This window comes from Mus caroli, unplaced genomic scaffold (genome assembly GCF_978045245.1).
Source record: "Mus caroli unplaced genomic scaffold, Mus_caroli_1 scaffold_16, whole genome shotgun sequence".
NCBI lineage: Eukaryota > Metazoa > Chordata > Mammalia > Rodentia > Muridae > Mus > Mus caroli.
This window is the reverse complement of record NW_028227271.1, coordinates 81,000,917-81,026,924: the sequence shown is the minus strand read 5'-3', so window position 1 is coordinate 81,026,924 and position 26,008 is coordinate 81,000,917. Positions and strand designations below refer to the sequence as shown.

General features: G+C 34.5%; 1 protein-coding gene across 3 annotated transcripts in view; it reads left to right on the top strand.

The window, feature by feature from the left end:
• The window catches only part of Cdh18 (cadherin 18), a 917,427-nt gene that overhangs the window by 886,343 nt on the left and 5,076 nt on the right, over nucleotides 1–26,008 (top strand). For all 3 annotated transcript variants that reach the window (XM_029470124.2, XM_085831363.1, XM_021183199.3), the window contains 2 exons: nucleotides 7,486–7,603; nucleotides 22,514–22,765. In XM_029470124.2, coding sequence (XP_029325984.1) covers nucleotides 7,486–7,603; nucleotides 22,514–22,765 — 370 coding nt within the window. The remainder of the gene's footprint in view (nucleotides 1–7,485; nucleotides 7,604–22,513; nucleotides 22,766–26,008) is intronic.

The window sequence follows — 26,008 nt, the reverse complement described above, 5'->3', positions numbered from 1 at the left end:
ATAAAATGAAAAAATAACAACACTATTCTAAAAGTATGAGGTAAACAGTGTATGTATAAAACCAACTAATTTATTAGTAGTAGAATATACAATGTCAGGATCAGTTTTAGGCTCAGAATATACAGAGTTTTGCGGCCTAAGAAATTCCATTGAAATAAGTTAATGAGCTGTTGTACAACAGATTCATAACCCAACTTAATATAATTATGGAAAATAATAAAAACTCAAAACAGATAATTATATATGTGTGTGTATACATATATACATATATAATCACAGAAAAATAAACTTTATCAAATAAAATATTTGATCTACAGAGGCATATTTCATTATCACTATAAAATTTGAACAAAAAGTAGAACTCAGTGTTACATTTACATATTCATTGTTTTAAATGTGAGAAGAAATGTATACAAAATAATAAACAAAAATTAACAGATCACATGGAAGTCATGGGATGTATCTCAGCAATGGATATATTATTTGCATTCAAATTTGACATTGGTATTGAAAATAAAGCATCATGATTGCCATGCTTTATGTAATAGGAAATACACCACTGCCATGTGATATTAGTGCATGTTTTCAACTAGTCACACAATGTTTACCAAAGTTTTACTACTGGGTAAACTAAAAAAAAACCCTAAATATTAGAAAAACATAGTTCTCATTATTATCATAATAAAATTCCTGATGAAGCTAAATATTCAGTTCCAAAAATACTATCTGGCATATATTACTAACTGTTCTTAGCCCTCATAAAAATAATACTAAAAACTAATAAGAATATTAAATTAGGATGGGAGTGCACATATAACATATAAAATATGTAGAAATTGTTACACAGTAAATGAAAAGTTTTAATTTCAGATTTGAATTATAGAAAAAACAATAAAAAGTAGGATAAGTATTCACTTTTGATGCAACAGAAAAGAACGAATTAATCTACGTGACATAGTAATAAAAATTATTCATGAAAAATAATAAATGGTACGGAGCTAAGCCTTCTCCCTCAAAACAAAAACAAATGCCCTTAGAAACAGAATATAAGAAAAATAAAAAATTAAAAAATACAATATCTAGAATATTAAAGGAGAAATAATCAACATTTGATCAAATATTGATCAAATAATTAATATTTGTATAGAAAGCTGGTAGTAAATAAAAATGCTTTTATGTAGGACTTTGAAAATTTGGAGGAATTTTTTTTTTTTGGTGTTTTGTTTTGATTTGATTTGCTTTATTTGGTTTTTCAAAGGTATACCAGAAACCCTGACTACTCTATTTTTTTTTAACTTAATGGATTGCTTATCCACAGCACTGTTCTCAGAGGGAATGACAGCACAAGAATTGAAAAATATTATAGCATCACTCATCCTTTAATAACATCAGCAGACAGCATTTGATATTAATGTTCATTCTTCTACATAGAGCTAGTCTCCTTTCCGAATACAGACTGAGGTGTCAAAAATAGTATTTTGATAAACAAAATAAAAGAGAAAGAGCAAACTAACATTTAGAACAATCATATCCCTCAAGTAGGAAAAGCCAAAGCATTTAATAAAGGTGAGCATAATCAATATTTTCTAAGAATATAAGACAAAGGATTGTATGTAAATATAAATTATAAAACAGCTTTATACATCTGCTAAATAAACTGTCTATGAAAAACTCTCCATTGACTACAATTAAAACAGTAAGAATGAATGTGAAAAGCAAAGATTCCCAGAAAAGAAGGGACCCTTATTATCATCAAGTATTCCTTAAAAATTTCAATCTCTAAGACGCATATATGTACCTCAATAAAATCTTATTTGTTAATTTGTACTGTACTCCAATATGTAAAAGAAGTAGACAGAAACATTCTATTGATTTATAATCCACTTCATGAGGGAATATATCAGATATTTTAAGGCTAATTATAATAACCTGTATATCATATATAGTTGATTATGTATTTATTTATAGTTTACCTATATGAATATATCGAAAATATATGCATGTACATACATGTTTGTATATACATCAAAGGGTTATATATTTATTTATATATTATGAAGATTTATGGATTGCATCATATTAGTAAATATGTGTTATATATTTATATACAGTACTGTATGTTAAGAGTTTATATACCTAGTTAATTATATACACTATTGATAATATATAAAAATATATTATATGTATATTGCTTTGTTTTACATTTGAAACAGAGTCTTGTTCTTATGCTCTTGCCTCTCTCTTACATCTTCCCCCCTAGATCCCCTACCCTTCTCCCCTCTCCCCATGTGGTCATGGTCAGCCTCTGCTTCTCTATTCTCTTCTTCTCTTTGCCTTTCTCTGCCTTTACTACTCTCTTAACCCCACTCCCAGTGCCCTAAATAAACTCTATTCTGTACAAAACAAAACAAAACAAAACAGAAACAGGGTCTCACTGTGTAGCAGTGGGTGGTCTGGAGCCCAATGAGATAAAATTGTCACGTGCCACAACTCCAAACAACTATGTACATGTATATATTTTAATTATATAAATAACTGACTTCTTAGGTTGTAAAATCATTTAAAATTTCAAAATTACAGTGTGTTTCCCCAGCGCATACATGTTTGCTCATAGTCAAAGTTATATGCTGTTTGCAGTGTGAAGAAATGATGCTAAGTTGTTATGGCTTTATCAGCTCATATGATTTTGCCTAGAAAAACTGATGGTGGCTGGATTTCTGATTCAGAATTTCCCCACTGTTCCCTGACTCTGCATGTAGAAGTTCCCTTCATCAATACCTTTGCAACATCTCTCCTGTTATGGCACTGCTAGTCTGTTATGTTTTTGTAATGGTGTTGTGTTTTGTCTTTTATTTTATCTTACTTATTTGCTTTCATAAGGCCGATTTCTTATCAGTATGAAACATGCCTCAGTTAATGCTCCACACGCTGCTACTAATCCGTTTCTTTTTCTTGTTACCCGTAAGTTTACTATGCCTGGATGGCTTCTATTTGACTGTTAACCCTACACTATTTACTTCCTTATATCTATTAAAAACATGGAACTCAAGAAGAGGTGGGTGAAGGAGGGATATGACGAAAATCAAATTTCCAACAAAAAAATCTACTTCGAAAGTAATTTTAATAATGTCAAACTCAAAATGAGAAAACACAGGCAGTATTTGTATTTTTGATACAAACTTTATTCATCTATGGTGATTGTCTCCAGCTGCATCTCTTTCCTGGGAATTCAATGTTGTTTTTGATGTTTAACATGTTTTTCAATGCTGGTATTCAAGTGAATTTAACATTCTGGAGAAAAAATATTATCTTTAAGTACAATTTCCAATGTATTTAAACAAACTATCACTGATCATTTTGATCTCCATGAATGTCCCCTAACGGGAGAAACCCTTCTAGATCTCTCTGTTTCTTCTGTTGCATTCTGGAACACATGTTGGTAGGATTTCTGATGGAATTTCACAAATTTTGTCTCTGAGGTAAAATACAATAATATTTAAACTTTGAGTTCTGTCATAAATTTAATGAAGCCTGTTTATGTTTCCCTTGCAGGAAATAACACCTTCATCTATAACTTGTTTATAATGTTGAATATAATACTATTGATTTTTTTGAGCACCTAATAATATCAGAATGCCACTATGGTAGATAATGGTACTTTTTGAAGAACTGAACATGTACAATAGCAGCACTTAGGTCAGAATAAGCACCATTATAAAGAGCAGTACAGAACTAGTCTAAGTTCATATGTCTTATACTTCTGAAAAAATATCATATATAATTTTACTGAAAACCCATTAAACAAAAAGTCAGGTATGTCTGAAATTTAGAGTTGATTCCTAAACTACAGTGAATCCATAAGAATTTATATTTGCCTAAACATGAAAGTTTTCTTTTATTCATATCAAATATGCTATGTCCTTTTTACTATTCTTTAAAGGTAAACTCAGAGTTAGATAACATTGTCATTTCTTAGCTAAGAATGTAGGTCTGATGGTAGAGTGCTTGTCTGCCTTCAATGGAACCCTGAGTTCTATCTACAGGTCAGCATTAATTAGGTGGGATGTCAAAAGCCTGTGATCCCTTCACCACGGGGGAGGAGACAGGAGGATCAGAAGTCCCAGGTCATCTTACATCAAAGGGTAGAAATTCAGGATGAGCTAGTCCATATAAAAGACTTTATCTTAAATTATCATCCCTTTATTACTTAGCACAGGCTCTGTCACATCACATAATCTTTTTATCAATTATATAACATTGTATGAAAAGTATAACACATTTCATTACAGATTTACAGTCTATCATAATTCAATCCATTTAATACCACAAGAGTTCATATTATTATAAAACAAGCTTATGTGATCTCATATAGGATTTGATAACAGAATGAAATCACTGGTTACTTTAAACAACCTACTACGTGTTTCTCAGCACTTTAGCTTTAACGTGAGTGTTGAGGACAGTGGTCTGGACAAAATGCCAAGACAGAAGGCGATCACGGTGCTCATCCAATCTTGCTGCTCAGTACCAGACTGTAGTAGGAGTCTGTGATAAGTGTCACATCAAAGATCTGTCACCAGTGCTGAAGTTAACGAGGAAAATGCTAAAACCATGTTTCCTAGTAGAAACTTTACATGAATATATAATTGCTACATTGATTTTTTTCCTAATAATTTACTCTCATATCAATACACTATGCTCAATACATTTTTTAAGCCAGGAACATTTATTTTTAGATATTGTCAAATTTTCTCAGTGTGTATTGACTTGTAATTAGCTAATATCAAGTTGATTGCTACATTTTCAAAAGGTGACCATCTTTGTGTCTTTCTGTCTGTCACATCAAGGTGAATTATCAAACATATTATGCATTAATCTGCCTTGTGTTTTATGACTTTATTTGTGTGAAACTAAGAAACAATGAGAGTCAAACTAAAGCTGTTAGAGATTGCACCTTACAAACAGTCACAGAAATAGAAAGTGTCCGTAATACAGCAAATAAAATGACCTTGAAAAGTATTATTGTGGAGAACTGTCAGTTGTCTAGTCATGTGCTGTGTTTTTATTTTCTAAGATACCTAAGAAGAACTATTCACATATTTTAATAAAGATATGATGAAGTAATGCATACACAGAAGAAATAATAAAATGAGAAGTAATGAACACAAAGGAGAGGGAAGCATGAAGATAAAATTAAGTTAATAAAAATTTAAATATGCTTGCATTTGACCATCATAATTGCAAGGGTATGAGGCTCAAAAGACACTTATAATCATGATGTCCTATTCAGCTGTCACTTGCCCCATGGATGACAATGGAGGTTGTTTCAAGCAAACAGTTGCAGTTAATGAGGTCTCTTAACTTGCTTTCACAAAAATGGAAAGGATGCTTTAAAAAATATAGAACCAAACCGACAGAAAACACAATACAACTAATTACCCCAGAATTAACCAATAGAAGCTGGGTTTTTAAGAAGATTTAAAAAGAATTGAACTTTGTTTTATAAGTTTATTTTAAAATGAGTAGAAAAATTATTATAGTTCCTATGAACTTAAGATAAACTTCTGATTTGGTCTAGATGAATTGTTCTATAGCAATACTTCAAAAATTCTGAATTAAGAAGCAATTTGCATATATCTCATAATGTTATAAAACATTACAGGGACAGTAGAATTAAAAACTAAAGATTCTTAATAGCTGAATACCACGGGTATAAGATTAGTTTTGAAAACATGATGAAAGAAATGTATTTATGCATGTTTGACCATGTGCATGCAAATGTGTGTGTGGGGGTGTGTGCGTCCCTGTGTGTCTGTTGGGTATTGAGATATGCAGTGTCGGGCATGAGTATATTTAACCCTGAAACTGATTTGAGTATATTTAACCCTGAAACGTGATTTTCACTTAAATTTTCACTTAAATTATATTAAGAACTGATGTGCAGAGAATGCAAGTGTATTACTCAGTTGACACACCATTTTGACCTCTATATGAAGTGTTTTGCACATTTGAGAAAAACAGTGAGATTGCTTTGATTCTCTATCAGCACATTCGTCTACTTGCTGTCAAAAGTCAAAAGGGAAGAAGAGATCTCTTTGGAGACGTGGTTGTACTTAGGATGGAAAGGAAAAACAACAGGATGAACTTTCAGCTCTAAAGTAAATACTTTGCAGTGAAATAAATTAGGAAAGCAAGGTAGAAATTTCTTTCTCTACAAATCAGACATGGGGACTTGAGGAATGAATAGTTTCCCACTGAGACTGCAGGGGCTGATGACTGACAGCAGAGATGTGTATTGAGGCCTCAGTCTGTCCAGAAGATATCTGCCACTTCAATACTATTTATTATATACTGCCTTAGGACATAAAATCATGCTATTATTGTTTCGTTCTCTTTTTTCTGTTTTTTCTTTTCTAAGTTATCTCGTTTATCAGCCAATGGTCTCAGTACATAGAGAAGTATTTGATTTCTCACTGTGTTATATTTTAAATATGTTATTTCTTTTGTAAAACATCTTAATATGGAGAAATCATATTATTTTTGCATTTTATGTTTATCTCTTGTGAAACATATTGACATTAAAAATATTATTATTTTTGCATTTTGCTTGATCTACCCTGTAAATAGAAGGTATTTTAGTGTTTTTCCTATTTAAAAACAAATATACGTGAACAACCTGAATTATTTCAACACTAATATTTTTAAATAAGAGACATCATATACTTTTGTTTGTTTGAGTATTTATCTTTAAGGCAGTGTTGGCTAAGATAATTAGAATTTGTATTCTCTCCTTTGACACCAGAATTTATTTTCATGTAGTTTCCCTTAACTTGTTGCTGAACATGTGTTAATATCAACTGAGACTCCTTCCTATGTCTGAGCCATCACAGAGGACTAATTGCATCAGCAAATCATGGAGAGTTTTTTGGTAGCCTGCATCACTGTTACACAGGCTGCATGTCACAGTTCATGGGACTCAGTGTTCTCTCATATGACATTGCGGGCCTGCACTGTCGTTTCTTGCTCCACTTGAATTTAAAAAGGGGGAATCTACTGCTTTTACATTAATGTACAGAGACAAAACTATACAACAACACTCTTCTATTTGGGCACTGTACAGCCCAGACACTGAAATGAAGGTTCCTGTTTATCTAAAAAGAAAGTTCCAGCAAAACTTTAGGACTGATTATCCCCAAGCTATTGTGAGTCACAAAAAATAAGCCCCAAGGAATCATGGGTCACAAAGAAAATAGATGTTTGTACCATGATGTAATAAAGTGTGGGTATTTATAAATTAAACTAAATGTCTTTTCCTAAAACCAATTGGACGAAAAAGCAACTTAATTGGTTCTTTGATGTGTTAAATACTTGACTTGCCAAATAGATCTTTAAAATCTGTTAATTACAGCAACTAAAATGACAGTATAATTAAAATCAAGGGAATAAACAAATTAAACTTACGGTTAGTGTGTGTCTTTTCTTTAGGTTATCCACACCATCACTGCCACTGATAAAGATGACTTTGCCAATGGACCGAGATTTAATTTTTTTCTTGATGAACGCCTGCCCATGAACCCAAATTTCACACTTAAGGACAATGAAGGTGAACACCAATATGTCTTCTTGATCTATGTGTTTCCTGTTTTGACTGAGAGAGTACAGACATGATTAGTTTTGCTTCAGTCCTCTACACATGAACAGCTTGCAAATTGGCACTCAAACTCAATGTGATGTTAATGTGTTATGATCTGTGAATATCTTGTATTTAAAATTGAGCCATATGTACAAATAACAGTGATTGGATTTACTCAGAAGCATTCCTTTAAACAAGAGATACACATCCAGTGTGCTCGTGGGCAAATTTTAAGAGAAATCTTAGCTGACAAACATGTTTATGATTACCCCTGAAAGTGCTAAAAGGCAAAAAATATTTTTAAATTAGAAAAAAAGTGAAAAAAAACATATGTCCCAGAGAGGGTCAGAAAGCCAGATGTCATGTTGGAAATTATCGTGCATTAGCAAAGCTATGAAGAAGTGATGTGCAAATTGGATTTCCTCTTCTTATTGTGCGTATTTGTTAAAGGGTGGACAGAAAATATGCATAAATATGGGTGATTTTCAAGTTATTTTTGTTTAGTCCTCTGTCTTATATGGAGAAACAGAATCTAGCATAGTTAGTAACTATGGAAAATGTATCTTTGTTTACGTGGTCTGTCCATTGATTCCTCCCTGTCAACAAGGCCCTTAATTGCTCTTTGAGGAAACTATGAACGTAATTAGTAGATGTAATTTTCTAATTAGCACCCTACAAATCTTTTTGTGGCTGGTTTGAATGTACTATGGTCTGCAATTTACCACTTGGCAGAGTCCTGGTGACTGACAATAGTGTGTCAGTCTTACAGGGGCATACGATCCTTTCTCTGCCTACTTGGAACAAGCATGAAACACATAATTCACTCTGGGAAGAACTGAGAAGTGGGATGAGCAGCACAGTCAAGTGTGTATATATTCTGTTCATTTAATTAAAGTAAATATGTATACAAAATGGCACAATGGTATTATTAAAGAACAGCACTGACATTTTATTTTTATTTCCACACTAATGATATAGCTAGCGATATAAGTCTAATAAGTTTTCCAGTGTAGATGGAAAATCATCTAACATATTCAATGTGTAAGTTGGGAATGCTCTATGTCAGTTTCTATAATGTGTGTGTGTGTGTGTGCATGTGTGTGTGTTTCAGAAGTGCATCCAGGATCCATTTCCTGCTGTTTCTAATACCTACCACTACTGTCTTAGGTAGGGTTTCTATTCCTACACAAAACATCATGACAAAGTAGCAAGTTTGGGAGGAAAGGGTTTATTCAGCTTACACTTCCACACTGCTGTTCATCACCAAGGAAGTCAGGATGGCAACTTAAATAGGGTAGGAACATTGAGGAAGGAGCTGATTCAGAGGCCATGGAGGGATGTTACTTACTAGCTTGCTTCTCCTATCTTGCTCAGCTTGCTTTCTTATAGAACCCAAGACCACCAGCCCAGGGATGGCACCACCCACATTTGTCCCTCCCACCATTGATCACTAATTGAGAAAATGCCTTACAGCTGGATCTTATGGAGGCATTTCCTCAAGGGAGGCCCTTTCTCTGTGATAACACCAGCCTGTGTCAAGTTGACACACAAAACCAGCCAGTACAACTACCATCACTGAAATGGTTGCTGTGCTTAGATATGACACTTCTCCTGTCATTAGGAGTTAGAATCTAGTCTTAAGCATATTTAACCAACTTAAAGATTTAGAAATGAGTACTTTAAATTTTTTTCATAGAAATGGACTGTAAGATAGAAAAACAATCAAATTTATTTAAAATAATTGGGTAAAACCTTAAAATTGGGGGATAATATATTGAATTAGTTACACCAGGACTATACTTTTTAAATACTACCTCCTGCCCAAGATATATGTCTCAGAAGACAATCTTTCATGGATTCTTTGCACTATGTAGTCTTCATGCACCCAATCTCTTGCACATCATTCCTATTCATCCTATAATGCCAGGGAGAACTGATGTGCATCAGAATTTATATAGCTTAGTGGAACATATGTAAAATATATGATTGTCGTCATTCAGAAGCACTGAATAAAGCCTTCTTGGAGCACGCATACATGATGGCATGTGTATTAGTCAGGGTTCTCTAGAGTCACAGAACTTATGGATAGTCTCTATATAGTAAAAGAATTTATTGATGACTTACAGTCGGCAGCCCAATTCCCAACAATGGTTCAGTCGCAGCTGTGAATGGAAGTTCAAGGATCTAGCAGTTACTCAGTCTCACAAGGCAAGCAGGCGAAGGAGCAAGAGCTAGACTCCCTTCTTCCAGTGTCCTTATATTGTCTCCAGCAGAAGGTGTAGCCCAGATTAAAGGTGTGTTCCACCACACCTTTAATCCCAGATGAAAGGTGTAGCCCAGATTAAATCTCCTTAAACTCGGAGATTTAATCTTCTGGAATCCATAGCCACTATGTCTTAAGATCTCCATACCAAGATCCAGATAAGGATCTCCAAGCCTCCAGATAAGGGTCACTGGTGAGCCTTCCAATTCTGGATTGTAGTTCATTCCAAATATAGTCAAGTTGACAACCAAGAATAGCCACTACAGCATGTTAACATGGTATAAGAGCATGAAGATAGACCCCTCCACAGTAGCTGATTGATCATTTAGCTAAATCCTATAAGAACCTATAAGTCACTTGTGAATCTTTATTAAAAAGTTTATATATATATATATATATATATGTGTGTGTGTGTCTATGTTTGTGTTGTGTGTGTGTGTGTGTGTGTGTGTGTGTGTGTGAAATCATCTAAGACAGATACTATAGTAATACTATAGTAATTCTGGGGTTTTAGTTTATTTAATAAAAAGCAACAGGGCTCCTTGTCCTGGGTAAAAGGATCTTCTTTTGTCTGTATCATAGTAAGATTCCTGTTTCTTATGAACGCCATTCTGAATAACATGATTTAATACAGCTCTCATGTTTTCTTTGCATGTGTTATAACTCATTTTATTTCCTCATTAATTTGGAATCTACTAATTTATCTGGAAGCTAAAGAACTAAAATTGTCAAGGACGCTTCATTTCATTACTAAAAGTTATCTGGGCTTCCTTAGCTCTCATTACTCACAGTGACACATGCTGGGAATATTCTGAAAGAAAACACCAGCATGTAGCTAATGATCTGGTAGGGAGGCAGGAGGTCTGTCAAAGAAAATGTGTTCCAAATGCTCACTGCTTTGGTTGGTGGCCATTTTTTATAATAGACATTCAAGACACTGGTGAATCATGACTTTTGTTTTTGGTGTATTTTCTTGGACATGTCCATATTAAGAGTTCTATTGTGGATATCAGCCTAATCTAATCATAGGGGCTCTTGCAGTGTGGTATAAATCCACTCAAGATGAACAGATCTATTCGCTTCTGATTAGGACCCTATCTTTCAACAGTAATATTCAGCTGATTAAATTCCCAGACTTCACTGTGGAAGGGATTGAAACATCAAAACTGCAGCACTGAGAGATGCTTCCACAATACTCATTTCCACATCTAAGATTCACTGCTTCCTCCAAAAATCTATCCAAAGATCTTGCATCCCGTCAGAAGGCACACTGAGAAGATTCTATTTGTATCTCCTTAGAAGTCTGGAGAATTTTACTGAGAGTTCACCTGTGCTGTGATTGTGCTGCTAGATTCATTGACTGTCTGGATAGACATAGTAAGCTGCTCTTTGGTATTCTCTTATCTTCAGAGAACGTTAGTTTAGGGCTTCAGCTTTCTGCTAGATGCCCCAAAAGTAATTTCCAATTGATCCTTCCACTTTAGCAGAAACTCTTCAGAGAAAACCAGTCACACCCAGATCTTTCATTTCCAGGTTGAATGCCATCCTTGCATATTTTCAAGAGCTCTCATGGTTGCTCCATCTCCAGCGTGTAATCTTGATTCCTTAGAGGAAGAACAAATAAATCACTACTTGCTATCTGTCAACTGGTCAGATTTCTTCTTCTCTGGAATCTTAATCTTCCTAATTATCTTGCTGCACTTGTTCCTTTACCACTAAACAGACACTTGTTTCCCATTTTCAAGGTTGCCTTCTGTAGTCAGTGGACTACAGTTTGGCTTAAACACAGAATTCTGATCGTCTTTACGTTGCTTTGTTTTAAAAGCCCAAAGAAATCTGAGTATAATTTTATTAAATAGACAGGATATTAATTCAGCATGGAAAAGAAGATACTGTTCAATGATTTCCTGTCCTCATAATGAAGGCTATCGCATGCTCCTAATATTCTAAAATTTTTGATATTACATCAATGGGAATAAGAGACAGTTCATTACTGAGCCATATATAAATGAACATGTCCTAGGAACACAGCTTTAGGTTATCCCAGCTTTTATGTTCCTATATGGTAACAGCTTCATGAAAATTTTAGAATAACAGAGCTAAAATAATTAAAAATTAATATCTACAAATACATTAATGTAAACATCTGTTATGGTATTACAGAACTGTCAGAAATTCGGGGCAAGAAGCCTCAAGGCTTTCATATACGTTTAGCTTTTTTTGTTTGTTTTTGCCTTGCTGAAAGCAACACACATTACAAAAGGATTTACCTCACCATCAGAGTGATGTTACTTCACATACAGAGGTGAGCAATAAATGGTTCTTTGCAGTGCTAGAATATAACCTGAAGTATTTGACTCAGAACCTAAAACATTCCACCTTCTTCGCAATGACTGAAGTTCTAATATTTTGAGCAGCCACTGTAAAATATTTTGTAAGTTTTGGGATTCATTCTAGAACCTTTAGTTTATGGCAGTTTTGTCATCTGTGCTACATTCCTTAATACAAACCCAAAGTTCTCTGCTTCTAAGGCTCAGTTACTATTGTCACTTTTATAAAACTGATACAGTTCTTTGTCCTTCACCATACAATGTGCTCACTAGGCATCCTGTGACCTAAGGTGAACATGGAGAGACTATACCACATGACTAGCTCTCTTGAGAGGAAGAAATACCTGAACTCTCTGGTAGATAATTGCAATAGTAGTTCATAACCTCATATCAATCTCAATCCATCTCTGAAAAATTTCCTTTGAAAACATGGGTGGTTAAATAAAGATGTCTCTTGGATGTATCCAAACCTTCATTGAAGATCCCAAGAAGATATTTAGGTGTTGGGTCAATTCTAGGGTCTCTAACTACACTAGGAAAATTGTTGGCAATCTAATCCATCTATTTAAACAGAATGTAATAGGACATGATAGGTTTCGTAGTTTGAATGAGAAATGTTCCTCCATGGGCTCATGTACTTGAAAACATGGCTGGTAATGCTCTTCCACTGCTTGGAGAACATGTGGGAGGCAGTATCTCATTAGAGATGGATTTAGGCTCTGTTGATCTTGATCTGATCTTGATATTGTGATCATCTAGCTTCGAGCCTACCACTTCCGTGTTTTCACATTCCTATCAATGATGAACTCTGTGCGTATATAGACGCAACATAAAATAAATTCTTTCTTCCCTAAGCTGCTGTTGGCCTTGATATTTTACCGTAGTAAGAGAAAATTAACCAGTGTACTAGGGTTCAAGTAACTTATTAGTATGTACTACAGAGTATTTCATATTAAAAATAAGAAAGGGAAAATATCCTAAACGATGAAAACTAAAATGGACGGACAAATGAGGACAGAGAAAAGTCAGGAGGGTTTAACGCTACATAATGAACCACAGTCAACTAAAGAAACACTGAGAGCTGGGAAGACCATCTTCCCGTAGGTTATCACATCAGCTGGTTATCCAATACCAAACACAAGCGGTCATCTATGGGGAGGTATACACACACACACACACACACACACACACACACACAATATGTATATATATATATATATATACATATATATGTATATATGTATATATATATATATTTTCAAACATAAAGAAGTAACATATTGAAAAAAGAATATCTTTATAAGCTGAGAAATCTTCCAACTTTAAAGATGAGGAAAGAGTACAAATTACAAATAATAAATTTAAATTGTAAGAAAGAAAATAGAGTGGACAGGGTTGAAATAGTCTTTTGCAAATTAGAAACAGATAATCAGTAGTAGTTTTTGAGGCAGGACTCAAAAAATAATCCCTCTCTTACTACTAGGGAGAACACATTCTGCAGTATATGCCCTCGATGCTCAAAAAATGCAGTATCTATATATGAGCTCTTATAAAATTCCACTATAAGAACATACTATGCCATCAAGACATGATAAATAAGCTTTTATTTATTTTAAAACTAATAAATATTCAATATGTAATTATTCTGGATTACACAGAAACAATGGATTGAGCACAGATTTTAATCACCTGTGGATAAAGAATAATATAGTAGAAAATAGAAAAATCTGTTAAATAAGTGTGCTTTGGAATTTTTCAGTAAGTTTGTGATAATGACGAGTCAGAGCCACACCCACTCCTCTTTAAAAGCAAGCCCTTGTGCACAGGCATCTCCTCTCCACTCGGACTGACATTTCACAGTGCTCTTCAGCAGGCGCAGCTCCAGTTCTCACTGTACCTCCAGTCAACACCTCTCTTCCCTTCCCAGCTTGGAAAGATTTTTTTTTTTTTTGTCTAAGAGAAAATCTGTTGTCAGCTCTTAGGTTAACACTGTTTGGCTCCCGCTACTTAATCTTTGAAGTGGCATGTACTCTGCAGTGTGTCAGACAGCGTGTAAGCTGTCTGGAATTCACCGCATTAAATCGCCTGCCACTCCTGCTTCCCGGGCCCTTGTTGTGTGGTTCAAGAAGCCAGAATCCCTTGAGACATGATTTGCAATGCAAGCCAGCACACTGACTGCAGAGAGAGCATTAAAGTTGCGCTTGTAAAGTATTAGGATTGTGATTTGGCCAGCTAGAGTGACAGAGAACAGTTTTGAGCAAGGAGGTCTACACAGGTGAGAGAATGAATCAGTGTATTCAGTGCTTAGAAAAACCTATCAGGCGAATGTTACATGGCCTTTCATCACTTGAGCAGACATAATCAATTTGTTATCCTTAGGAAACTTTGAGCTACTCTAAACAGAAATGGACAGTATTCATCTGAAAAGTTTTTTTCCCTAGCGCTCAATAAATGAATATGTATCGCATATATTAAGATAATAAAATGGATATATGTGTGTGTATATATACATATACATACCTGGGACAGAGTTATCAGAAGAGGACCTCATATGCATCATATGCATCATATGCTATGACCACACACACACATATATATATATACATGTGACTTTTTTTGGAGTAGAAATTTATTTTTATTGACTATATACACAGACAAATTACACTTAATATGTAACTATACTCTTTTCTTTTTCTTAAAAATTAATTTGATCCCTGAAATAAGAATGTAGCAGTGGAACAAGAAAAAGAATTAAAACCCTCATGAGATTTAAATGGCAACGTTACCTATTCTAAACAAAAGATTGGCATTTGTAAATTATTTGGCATAGTACATTTGTCATATACTAAGTACATAAAAAGTTAACATACAGAATATAATCCAAACGGTAATTTAAAACATCATAAAGGAAGTAAGTATAAGACTGTGGCAAGAAGTGAATGAACCCTTTGTTGATTGACATCCAGGTTTTCCTTTTAGGACCTTCCTTTCTAACTGGTAAAATTTTAATTTTCACACTAAAATTACCCATCCATCAACTATATTTAGCTTCATAGTTTGGCAGCTTCAGTAAATAAGCAATAGCCAAAATATCAGGCAACACATCATTAAGGGATTAGGTCAGGGCTCTGTTTGTATGGACAGCTTTTTTGATAGCTTTTCTTTTCTTTTTTTATTTAATATTTTTATTACGTATTTTCCTCAATTACATTTCCAATGCTATCCCAAAACTCCCCCATACCCTCTCCCCCACTCCTCTACCCACCCATTCCCACGTTTTGGTCCTGGCATCCCCTGTACTGGGGCATGTAAAGTTTGCATGTCCAATGGGCCTCTCTTTCCAGTGATGGCCGACTAGGCCATCTTTTGATACATATGCAGCTAGAGTCAAGAGCTCTGGGGTATTGGTTAGTTCATAATGTTGTTCCACCTATAGGGTTGCAGATCTCTTTAGCTCCTTGGATACTTTCTCTAGCTCCTCCATTGGGGGCCCTGTGATCCATCCAATAGCTGATTGTGAGCATCCTAATGTGTCAGAGTAACTTCATATTCTAGTGTAAAGCCATCACTTACATTACAGCTGCGGTGGGTCTGATCTGTTTTAGGAACCTCCTGCAGGGAGTTTAGAGACAAGGCTTTATTTAATGAAAACGGATTTGGCAGACTAAGTCCTAGGCTTAATTCTAACTGGAAAGTGTATTCTTAAATCCTATAGACTTCAGCAATGAAATAGATCACCTATAACTTTGTACAGTGATATCTATGCAGTTTATAGTTTACTAAAATGAATTGTCTCTTTAAAATTTAAATAATATTCTATTTTATGTATATGTATAGATACTTCATGCTATATTTCAGAAATTCCTATTGTTATCACTGAATTTTCACTTCATTACTGTAGGTAACATTGTAATGAAAATACTTAGCTTTGAACATGTGTGTCTCCCAGTCCATTTACCATTGCTGGTAGTAAATACTGTTTCAAATAACATGGGCAATGGTATTAGTCTAATGGGTTTTCATGGTCATTTTCTAATAAATACCTAATTCTTTTATAATTCTCTACATTGTTTATTTGATATATATATATAAATATCTTCAAGTTATATAGTTAATTAATTTTTTTTTTAAAAAATAAGTATCTCACCAGGGAAAAGTACACTGATTTGATTTTCAGTATTAAACAGTAAGCTCTGAAAACATATGTATTTAAGTAGCATTATAAAAACAGAGCAGGTATATTCATGTATTCAGATATAGTTGATTATAGATATTACTGAATCATAGATATATTTGTGATATATTGTAGATATATACATGATATATACATACACATAGATATAGATATAGATATCACAAATTAAAAAAAAGGAACCATGAATTTGAAAGGGGGCAAGGGTAAGAGGGCTGATACCTATCATGTGGGAAGATTAATATAAAAACAATGGAATAGATAAATGATGTGATTATTTTTTAATCAAAAATTAAAAAGAACATAAATTATTTTAAAACAATAAGAGACACTGAAAATCATTATTCAATCGTATTCACCCAAACCTGTTATTTCCGAATCAGTATTTCATTGCTATCACATGACTCTTGAAAGAATTCATGAGAAAGGAAGAAAACTGAATCCTGGCTTCAGATGTTTCGGCCTTGGGTCACGTGGTCAAGTTGCTTCAAGTCTGAGGTAAAACAAAGCACCTTGACTTGCTTGATGAGAGAAAGTACTCACCGAATGCCAGGTGGAAAGCAAGAATACAGGAGAGAAGGGCAGAGCTGTACACCTAAATCCCTCTCAGTTGCATCTTCTTGTGAAGGTCTAGCATGCCCTGTGTCCGCAGGATGCTGACAAAGACTTTACTACCCTGGCTTCAGAAGACATTAAAGAACTAGGCTCCCATTTCTATTTTTTTTTTAATTTTTGTATTACTATTTTTAAAAATTTACTTTTGCCTTCATTGTATCATTTTTCATTACTTTTGCAATATTAATTTTTCTTTCCAAAGATAAATAATGAATTGCTTATATTTTAAAAGGAAAATATGTTAATGTTTTGTGTGGGTATGTTTGGCGCTGTATTAGCTGAAAGCTTAAGTGAGAAATTGCATATGGAATGATTCAACCCTGACTATGTAACTTTTAATGTATCTTCTGATGCTCTTTCTTTCAAATTTCACAGAGCATTGGCATTGCAATATAGTCATTTTGTCTGAGACACATTAGAGGCCCTTGGGAGCTTTTTAGGTCTTTTTTATGTTTCTTTAGCATTGTCAGCTGCAGAGCAGTCAATATCCCCATAGTTTTATTTTTGGCCTTCAAATAAGAACTCCCAGCTGGTGTTGTAATGTGCTTAATTTCGCCATCGAGCGTAAACATTTAAAATTCTGTTTTTATCCACAGGGTTTCAAGAAAACATTTAGTGATTTCTCCCATTCCTAAACAAAATAGTGCACACATAATCGCCCCTGAGTTACAAACCAAGCATCCAACATCCTCTAATGGATGCAGCAGCTACTGTGCCCTGCTGCGTCACTTAACTCCTGTCAAGGAGGAGCTGGGGCATGTTTTTATTCGACCATGGCTCTCCTTTCCCCTACCAGTCAAATCTCAGGGTCACCAGCTACTGACATTTATCGGGCTTCACCTGACAGAATTGTGCTGCTCTCTGGCTGTACAATTTCAGAGCGTGAATTCTGCAAAGTTAAACACTGAGCAGGCCATCTGACCCTGAAGTAGGAAAGTGTGAATTTCTACCATAGCAAGGAGTTTTAGTAGATCTTTTAGTATAAATAGAAAAAGACATCCTTTTGTTCTCTCTGAAGGTTTTACCCATTGTTGATATGTGGCGTTGTTTTTGTGCAGTGGTTTTTAATCCATTTTCCCATCCTGGAATTACTAACCCATGGTCTCTCACCTTTCATTCCATCACTCACAATGAGAACAAAGCAAAGCTGGCTTATTCTCTATGAAAAAAAATCATAAAGAGTAACATAAAAACAATTCCATACATGTGTCTTTGCTTTCTGCTCTGGAAGACATAGTCAGCCCTATTTTACCTCATTATATTCATTGTAAAGAACGACAACAAGGCTGGAATTACATGCCCAACATTTGCATAAAGGGGAGTTGAGCATTTGAATAAATTTAGAGAGTAGAAATATGTGTTCACCATAAATGACTAAAGACTTTTTTCAGGGGTTTAAGATGTATTTCCTTTGGCCCGACCTCAGCTATTTTTTTTAAACCTCCTATCCCCTATCCCCTGCTTATATAAGGGTGATCCCCCATCAGCCCACCTACTCCTGCCTCAGAGCCCTAGCATTCCCCTACACTGGAGCATAGAGCCTCCACAGGACCAAGGGGATCCCCTCCCATCAATGCCTGACAAGGCCATCCTCTGGTACATACCCAGCTGGAGCCATGGGGTCCCTTCATGGGACCTTTTTGGTTGGCTGACATTGTTGTTCTTCCTATGGAGTTGCAAACCCCTTCAGCTCCTTCAGCCCTTGCCCTAACTCCTCCATTGGGTCCCCTTGCTCAGTCCCATGTTAGGCTGTATGCATCAGCATCTGTATTGGTCAGACACCAGAGGCTCTCAGGGGACCGCTATACCAGGCTCCTGCCTCAGCTATTTAATGAAAAAGTAATAGCCCTTTCCAGATATATATGGTTAATAAGTAAATGTGTCCCTTAGATTTCGTATTCCAAAATTTTAACAGAGTTACTTTTACTGCTATACTAAGATAATATAACTATGCTATACTTATGAATTGTTTGGGATTTAGATTTTGTGTTTTACGTTCCAGAACCCAAATGCTTCCCAAGTCATCACCTCTTCAATGTCCTCCTTTTCTTCTAAGACTTGTTTGTTTGTCAATATAAATCATGGAGATTGTGAACTATGAACATGATTGTCATGTATGAGAGTCCATATTCCTCTTTCTGCTTTTCAAATGCTGTTATAAACTGACCTGACAAACCCGCCTGGCTAGTGTTTTCTTATTTTATCCCTCTCGTAAATTAACACTCACATTATTCATGAGAAGATTTTCTGATAACATGATATCCATTTTTTGGTTCATGTGTATTTATATTTTCTTCTTAGTGTCTTATGTGCATTGTTGTATATGCATATAACACTTCTATATAACTAATGATCAATGGACTAAAGATTTTTTCACTATCGTTAACAAAATGTTGTTAAGATCTTTAACTGCACTGTAAGGAGAGATATTTTCCTAACAAGAGTGATAGATGTTTTCTTAATGAAAGTGACAAACAAGGAAAAAAAGAACCCAGAAATGCTACTTTACTATATTTGATAAAATAAATATTGGTAGATTTCTAATCTCATTTGAAAGCTTTGTCTATCTATAAATCATGTGTTTGAAGTATAGTAATTAACACATAATTTTGCAATGTTATTATGAATCTAAAAGAAGAATCATTAGATTGTTATGTTTATTTGGAATTTAAAGTCTTTTGAAGGGGAAGGATGGCAGATGGTCAAAGGATGTCCTTACAGGGTGCAAATGAGAACACACTGATATGTTGGATGGTAGGTTGAAGTTTTGGCAGACAGACAAGTGAGGCCACAGGATGTTTGAAAAGCTAAATGAACCAACAGAGTTCAGAGTTGGAGCACTGAAATTGGAGTCATTCTTGGGCTTTTGTGAAGGAGAAGGCAAGAGACAAAGAGGGAATGACTCTTTTCCAAATATCCCAGTAGATTGTGCTATGGAAGGATTGAGTTTGGTTAGTTCATTTTGGTTTTAATTTTGTAATTCATGACAATGTAATGAGAAACTATCAGAAGATAAGTTATTGATGAGTACCATTTATATCAAAACCTATTATGTAAGCAAAGCTTTACAGGAAACCACGATAAACTTGTGTAATGTCTGGGCTCTAATCATTAAATTACGAATGATTCTTACAGCTGCCTGAGAACCGGGGACTATTGAGAATATAAAATCCTACCTATTAATGAGAAATTTGGATGGGATTGTACTCAGCTGTCATCAGATAAATAACAAACAAAACTTATATATTTGCTTTAATTAGAGATACATGACAAAGAATCTCAAATGTTTCTATGGCTTTGTTGGGTTTGAAAAGATTGTTTTTATAGTCTGTTTTTCTATGGGCAATATAAAATTTATCTTTAAGACTTCATTATTTAAAAAAAGACTGTGAAATGACTAGAAATATGTATAAATTCCTTTTGCATTCAAGAACTTTTTTAGTACTTTCTAAGATACATTTGATTTTAAAATGAATTTTATTACCCATTGAAAATGTATCTCAAGAATGTCTTATTGCAACTTTAATTACATTTAGTTTACTAAAAGAAGGTCAGATAATAGAATGTACTATGTCGGGTTTTATAAAAATATGGTAAAAGGTATAAAAAGATGGTATTCATGAAATTAATTCAAGAAATTATATCCAAACACTATGGCCAATAGTATTGTCCATTGTACTAATTTTATTTTATAGGCTTCTATCATTACTAAAACAGAAGCTGAAAGACAGACATCCATTCTACAATACATTTTACTATAAGTATATTCATTAAAAATAAGACAAAATTATCAATTACAAAATATTCCTTGCACTCCAAAGTTCCATAAATGAACTATTACAGCTGATATTATTATTTTTAAAAGGCTTCAAATTTCACTGTTTCTAAGGCATTACAATATTATTAAAACATCTCCACATAAAATATTGTACCCATGCCTGGGCATCCAACTTGTCAGCCAATAGGCTTGCATATTCATGTCTGAATAAGACATTTATTTATATAATGATTAAAGAGTTCTTTTAAAGAAGTAAAACAGGTTTGTTGGTATTTCTTCAAGGAATGGTAGTGTATCTGCTGCAAACGCAATTACCTTAATATATTCTGGAAGAAATCTAGCAGTATCTGGATTTAGTTAAAGGCTTTTTACTCATCTAAATCTTTACTGAACATGTACTCTCTTTGTTATTTTAAAATTCCTTGTCATTTTTAAAAATTTTATCATCATATTATGTGAGTTACTCAACACTCACTCTATTGAATTAAAATGCCACTTTCAATACAGTAGATCTAATGTGTGACATATATATATATATATATAATCATTTATATATATAATCATTTTAGCATACTTGGTAGCTCTATATTGTCTACATCAGTATTTCTCTATTCATATATCTATCCATTTATCATCTATTATCCATATATATATACATATATATATATATTTATATATATATAAAATCATTTAATACCTGTCTTATATTTTGGGAGTTTTATTTTTCCAACTTGGATGTTCTTTCTTAAAGTTCAGAGTTTTTGTTCAAATTCAGTGAGTGTTCCAACAAGTATATATTTTTGTGGTTCCAGTGAAGTACAGAATATCTCTTGTTGGGGCTCATTAGTCTGCTGTACTAAGCCTTTTTAGGTGAGAGGCTATTGTTTCTTAAATTATCTTTTCTTTTAAAAAGTCAGAACTTTAGCTGAAAAAAGAAAAGAAAAAAAAAAAGAAAGAAAGAAAGTGAAACAGCTTTATGTCACCATTTCAAAAAAGTTCTCCTGAAAATTCAAAGTACCATAAAATAGTTTCGATTTCTTTGGTTGCTAATCACATTTAACTGTAATTCTAGTGTTTATCCTCATCAAAAATGCAAACTATCAGGTGGTTCAGTGTTACACTACACAGGGTCCACAACTAGGTAAGATCACTGAAGTCTTCCCTTACAGCCTGCATAGCACCTTCCATTACTGTGTTGGACAATGGGAAAAAGCTGGAAGCTTAATTTCAGCTTGGTTTCTCTGTGTTCTCTCTAAACATTGTTCACCAAGAGCCTTACTGTCTAGTTGTGGTATGCACACAAGATCAATTGTAAGAAGTTTACTAAAAGAATAGAAATGTCTCCGCAATCTCTCCCCACCAGAGTCTTTCTGTTGTAGAAGTTTCCGTGGCTCTCCACAGGCTTCATGCCTTGTGCACTTGAACTGTTTCAGCTACTAGGTCTATGTACAAAATGTTTATGTTTTTAGCTTCTGCTTTCATTCCACTGCATTCCTCTTCCTGAAGTCGGATCTATGAACTCTTCAGATATGTCCCTCAATTGGAGAGTATGTGCTATTCTTTTAATAATTCCCCCTTGTGTTGTATGGTCCACTTTATAAGTTAAACAGTTTACGAATATCTGTTGTGTCCGTGAAAGGAAATGTGACTCTTCAATGGCAGATTTACTAAGTCTATTTTGTTTTGCTTATGTCTGTCATAGATAACACAGCCAGCATTCTGACAAGGCGGAGGAGATTTAGTCGAACTATGCAGGATGTGTATTATCTGCCCATTATGATCTCTGACGGTGGAATCCCCTCTCTCAGCAGCAGCAGCACCCTCACCATCAGGGTTTGTGCATGCGAGAGAGATGGGCGCGTGCGGACCTGCCATGCAGAAGCCTTCCTGTCCTCCGCTGGTTTGAGCACAGGAGCCCTAATCGCTATTCTTCTCTGTGTTGTCATTCTTCTTGGTAAGCGACCTCAATTGCGATAAGTATAGCAAGTCTATGAGGGAGTTGAAGAGTAAGAAATCCATATGTGGATATGAAACACAGCAGCACATATTTTCTGGTGATGAACTTTCACAATGCTGAAGCTATATAATACTTTGATATGGTGTCTGTCAGCCTACTTTGAGATGAGCTACAGAAAAATTCATGATACGTTGTGTTAAAGTCACATAATGCCAGGAGCAACTTAGAGGGTAAATAACCTGATTAGCAGTTATTGGTGACATCCAGTCACATGGCACATGGTGTTTTAGTGCATTATACTAAGATGTGATTCATCGCTGCATTAAGATTTTTCATTTAGACTTTTATAGTAATACATAGAATAAAAGAAAGCACAGAAGGGCAGACCTTTGAATTTGTGTTCCTATACTCACTGAACAATCACTAATTTCTTGAGGCATCAAAAATGTATTTTTTGTCTTTAAATAATAAAAAAAATCACACACACACACACACACACACACACACAGAGAGAGAGAGAGAGAGAAGCAAAACAAAACCAAACAAACAAAACCCAACACAACAGTAGAACCAACAGAAGCTCTGAATCATCTAGAATTCTACAGCATGTCAGAGAATCCAATATGTGATTTTTAACATGATATCTTCAAAAACTTTATTGTTAAATAAAAGAAAAAACCAAGCTCCTCTGGGGAGACATGTTTTTTTTCTTTCCAATTTTTATTAGGTTTTTTTCTTCATTTGCATTTCAAATGCTATCCCGAAAGTCACCCATACCCACCCCCCGTTCTCGTACCCACCCACTCCCACTTCTTGGCCCTGGCATTCCCCTGTACTGAGGCATATAAAGTTTGCAAGATCAAGGGGTCTCTCTTCCCAATGATGGCCTACTAGGCCATCTTCTGCTACACATGCAGCTAGAGACAGGAGCTTCAGGGGGGTACTGGTGAGTTCATATTGTTGTTCCACCTATAGGGTTGCAGACCCCTTTAGCTCCTTGGTTACTTTCTCTAGCTTCTCCACTGGGGACCCTGTGTTCCATCCAATAGCTGACTGTGAGCATCCACTTCTGTGTTTGCCAGGCCCTGGCATAGTCTCACAAGAGACAGCTATACCAGTGTCCTTTCAGCAAAATCTTGGGGGCATATGCAATGGTGAGACATGCTTTTTACTTTCATGTTTATTACCATCTAACTCTGCTCATGTCTTAAGACAAACATCATTATAGTGCTTGAAAGGTTTTGATATTCAGGTAATTTTGAAGTAAATTATGTTTTCACATTTTTTATTATTTCGTCATCTTTCATTTCACAAACCAGTATTTTAATTACCCTTTATCAGCATATTTCAATCTCTAGGATAACTTGTACATTTGCAAATATTGCATTATATGCAGGGAGAATGAAATAAAGCTCTTTGAAATGTTTAAAATTAAAAAATGTTTTCAAAGATTTTGGAAAATACTATAGAAATGTCATTTATGCCTTCATTTAAATAATCATCAGTTTTAATTTATAACTTTTATCAAATTGTTACCATTCAGAAAATACAGGTCACAAGACACTATTTCCTCATCTGTAATTTAAAATATTTGCTAATCACATTAAATTCTCCAGGTAGATTGGACTACAGTAAAATTTCATCCAACAAACTGAAATTGTAATAGTCAATCTTTAAAGTTAATCAAATTGTGAAATTAATATGCTGATTTGCAAAAGTATGCCATTTATAATTGCAAACATGTAAGCAGCTTTGTAAATCTGGTTTTATTTTTATCAATAATTAATTGTGAACTCAAGGTTATTTCTTCAGATACTCTTCTCTTTATACCTAAACACAGAAAAATAAAATACTAACTAAAAGAATATTAATGATAACCCTAATACTTCATAATGCTTATTCCTGTGAGGTTATAAAGGAACTTGTTTTTATCATCTACTTATATTTTATTTACATATAGACTGTTCACCAGACAATAGTGTTTGATATCCACAAAGCCCAAATTTAAATGATGCACATTCGGGTAGTGAGTCATGTCACTTTGCTGCAAGCAGATTTAAAAACCTTGATTATTAATTTTAAAAACCATTATTAATTTTTCACATAATATAAGTTGATCATATTCTTTTCTATTCTTAAGTCTTTCCCAGATGTTCACCACCTCCTGTGCATCTCTATATCCTTTCTCTTTCTCTGTCTCTGTCTCTCTCCCACATACATCACACACACACACACACACATTGGGTGCAGTTTAAAGATATTTATTTTATGTAATGAATGGGAAAGCATTGGAGTTTTATCTTGTGATAGAATTAGAGTTCAGTACTTAAAGTAGGGCATCCCCATTCCTGCTGATGAGCCTCAGATTGACTTTTGAACCTCATTCTTTATTGGCCAAGGACACCAATATAGTTCTTGCTACCATACCACTTCTCACAAATAGTGGCCAGTCAGGAGCTGAGAAAAAAATCTGACACTATTGTGCCTTCAAGATTATTTTAGAGCATATGATTTTGGCATGACCATCCTTACGCTCTTCAGTAATCATGAATATCAGCAATTAGTAATAATTATACAATATAAATTATTAGTAAATAGCAAATATTAATCAATTGGATTAGGATAGATGAGGCAGTATGAGAAATGCAATGAACTGAGAAGACTAAAGTTGGGGAGGGGGAACTCGGGGGAAAGGGGGAAGAAGAATGTGAGAAGGAGTCGATGTCTGAGCAGTTACTGCCAATCTGTTCTCAATTAAATAATCCCAAGAGACTCTCAGGATCTGAGCTGGAACCTTTTCAATGAAAACTGCTATGACCAGAGGCTGCCAATAGTTTTGTGGAGCTAATCAAAATAATCACTTTGATTTCCACTTTATTTCTACCACATTCAATACCAAGATATTTTGGCATAAAAAAGAATCAAACAGACATTTAGCGATAAACACATCTGTGTTGATATCCATTGACAGAGGGCGTGCTGTGACTCAGCACACAATAAAAAGAGACTCAATCCACACAAGGGCTATGTATGAATCTGGAAACCTCCAGACAGGACAAATATGGCGATGATTAAAAATTCATGGGAAAAATAATCCAAAAAGCCAGTGCAAAGTCTACTTACCTAAATTTGCATTCCCTTGGCAGTAAATTAATAAATGAAGCAGAACGAATTTTCATGAATTTTTGTTGATAAAAATATTGACCCACGGTGGCTGAAAAATTGTCTGAGCAGGTAATA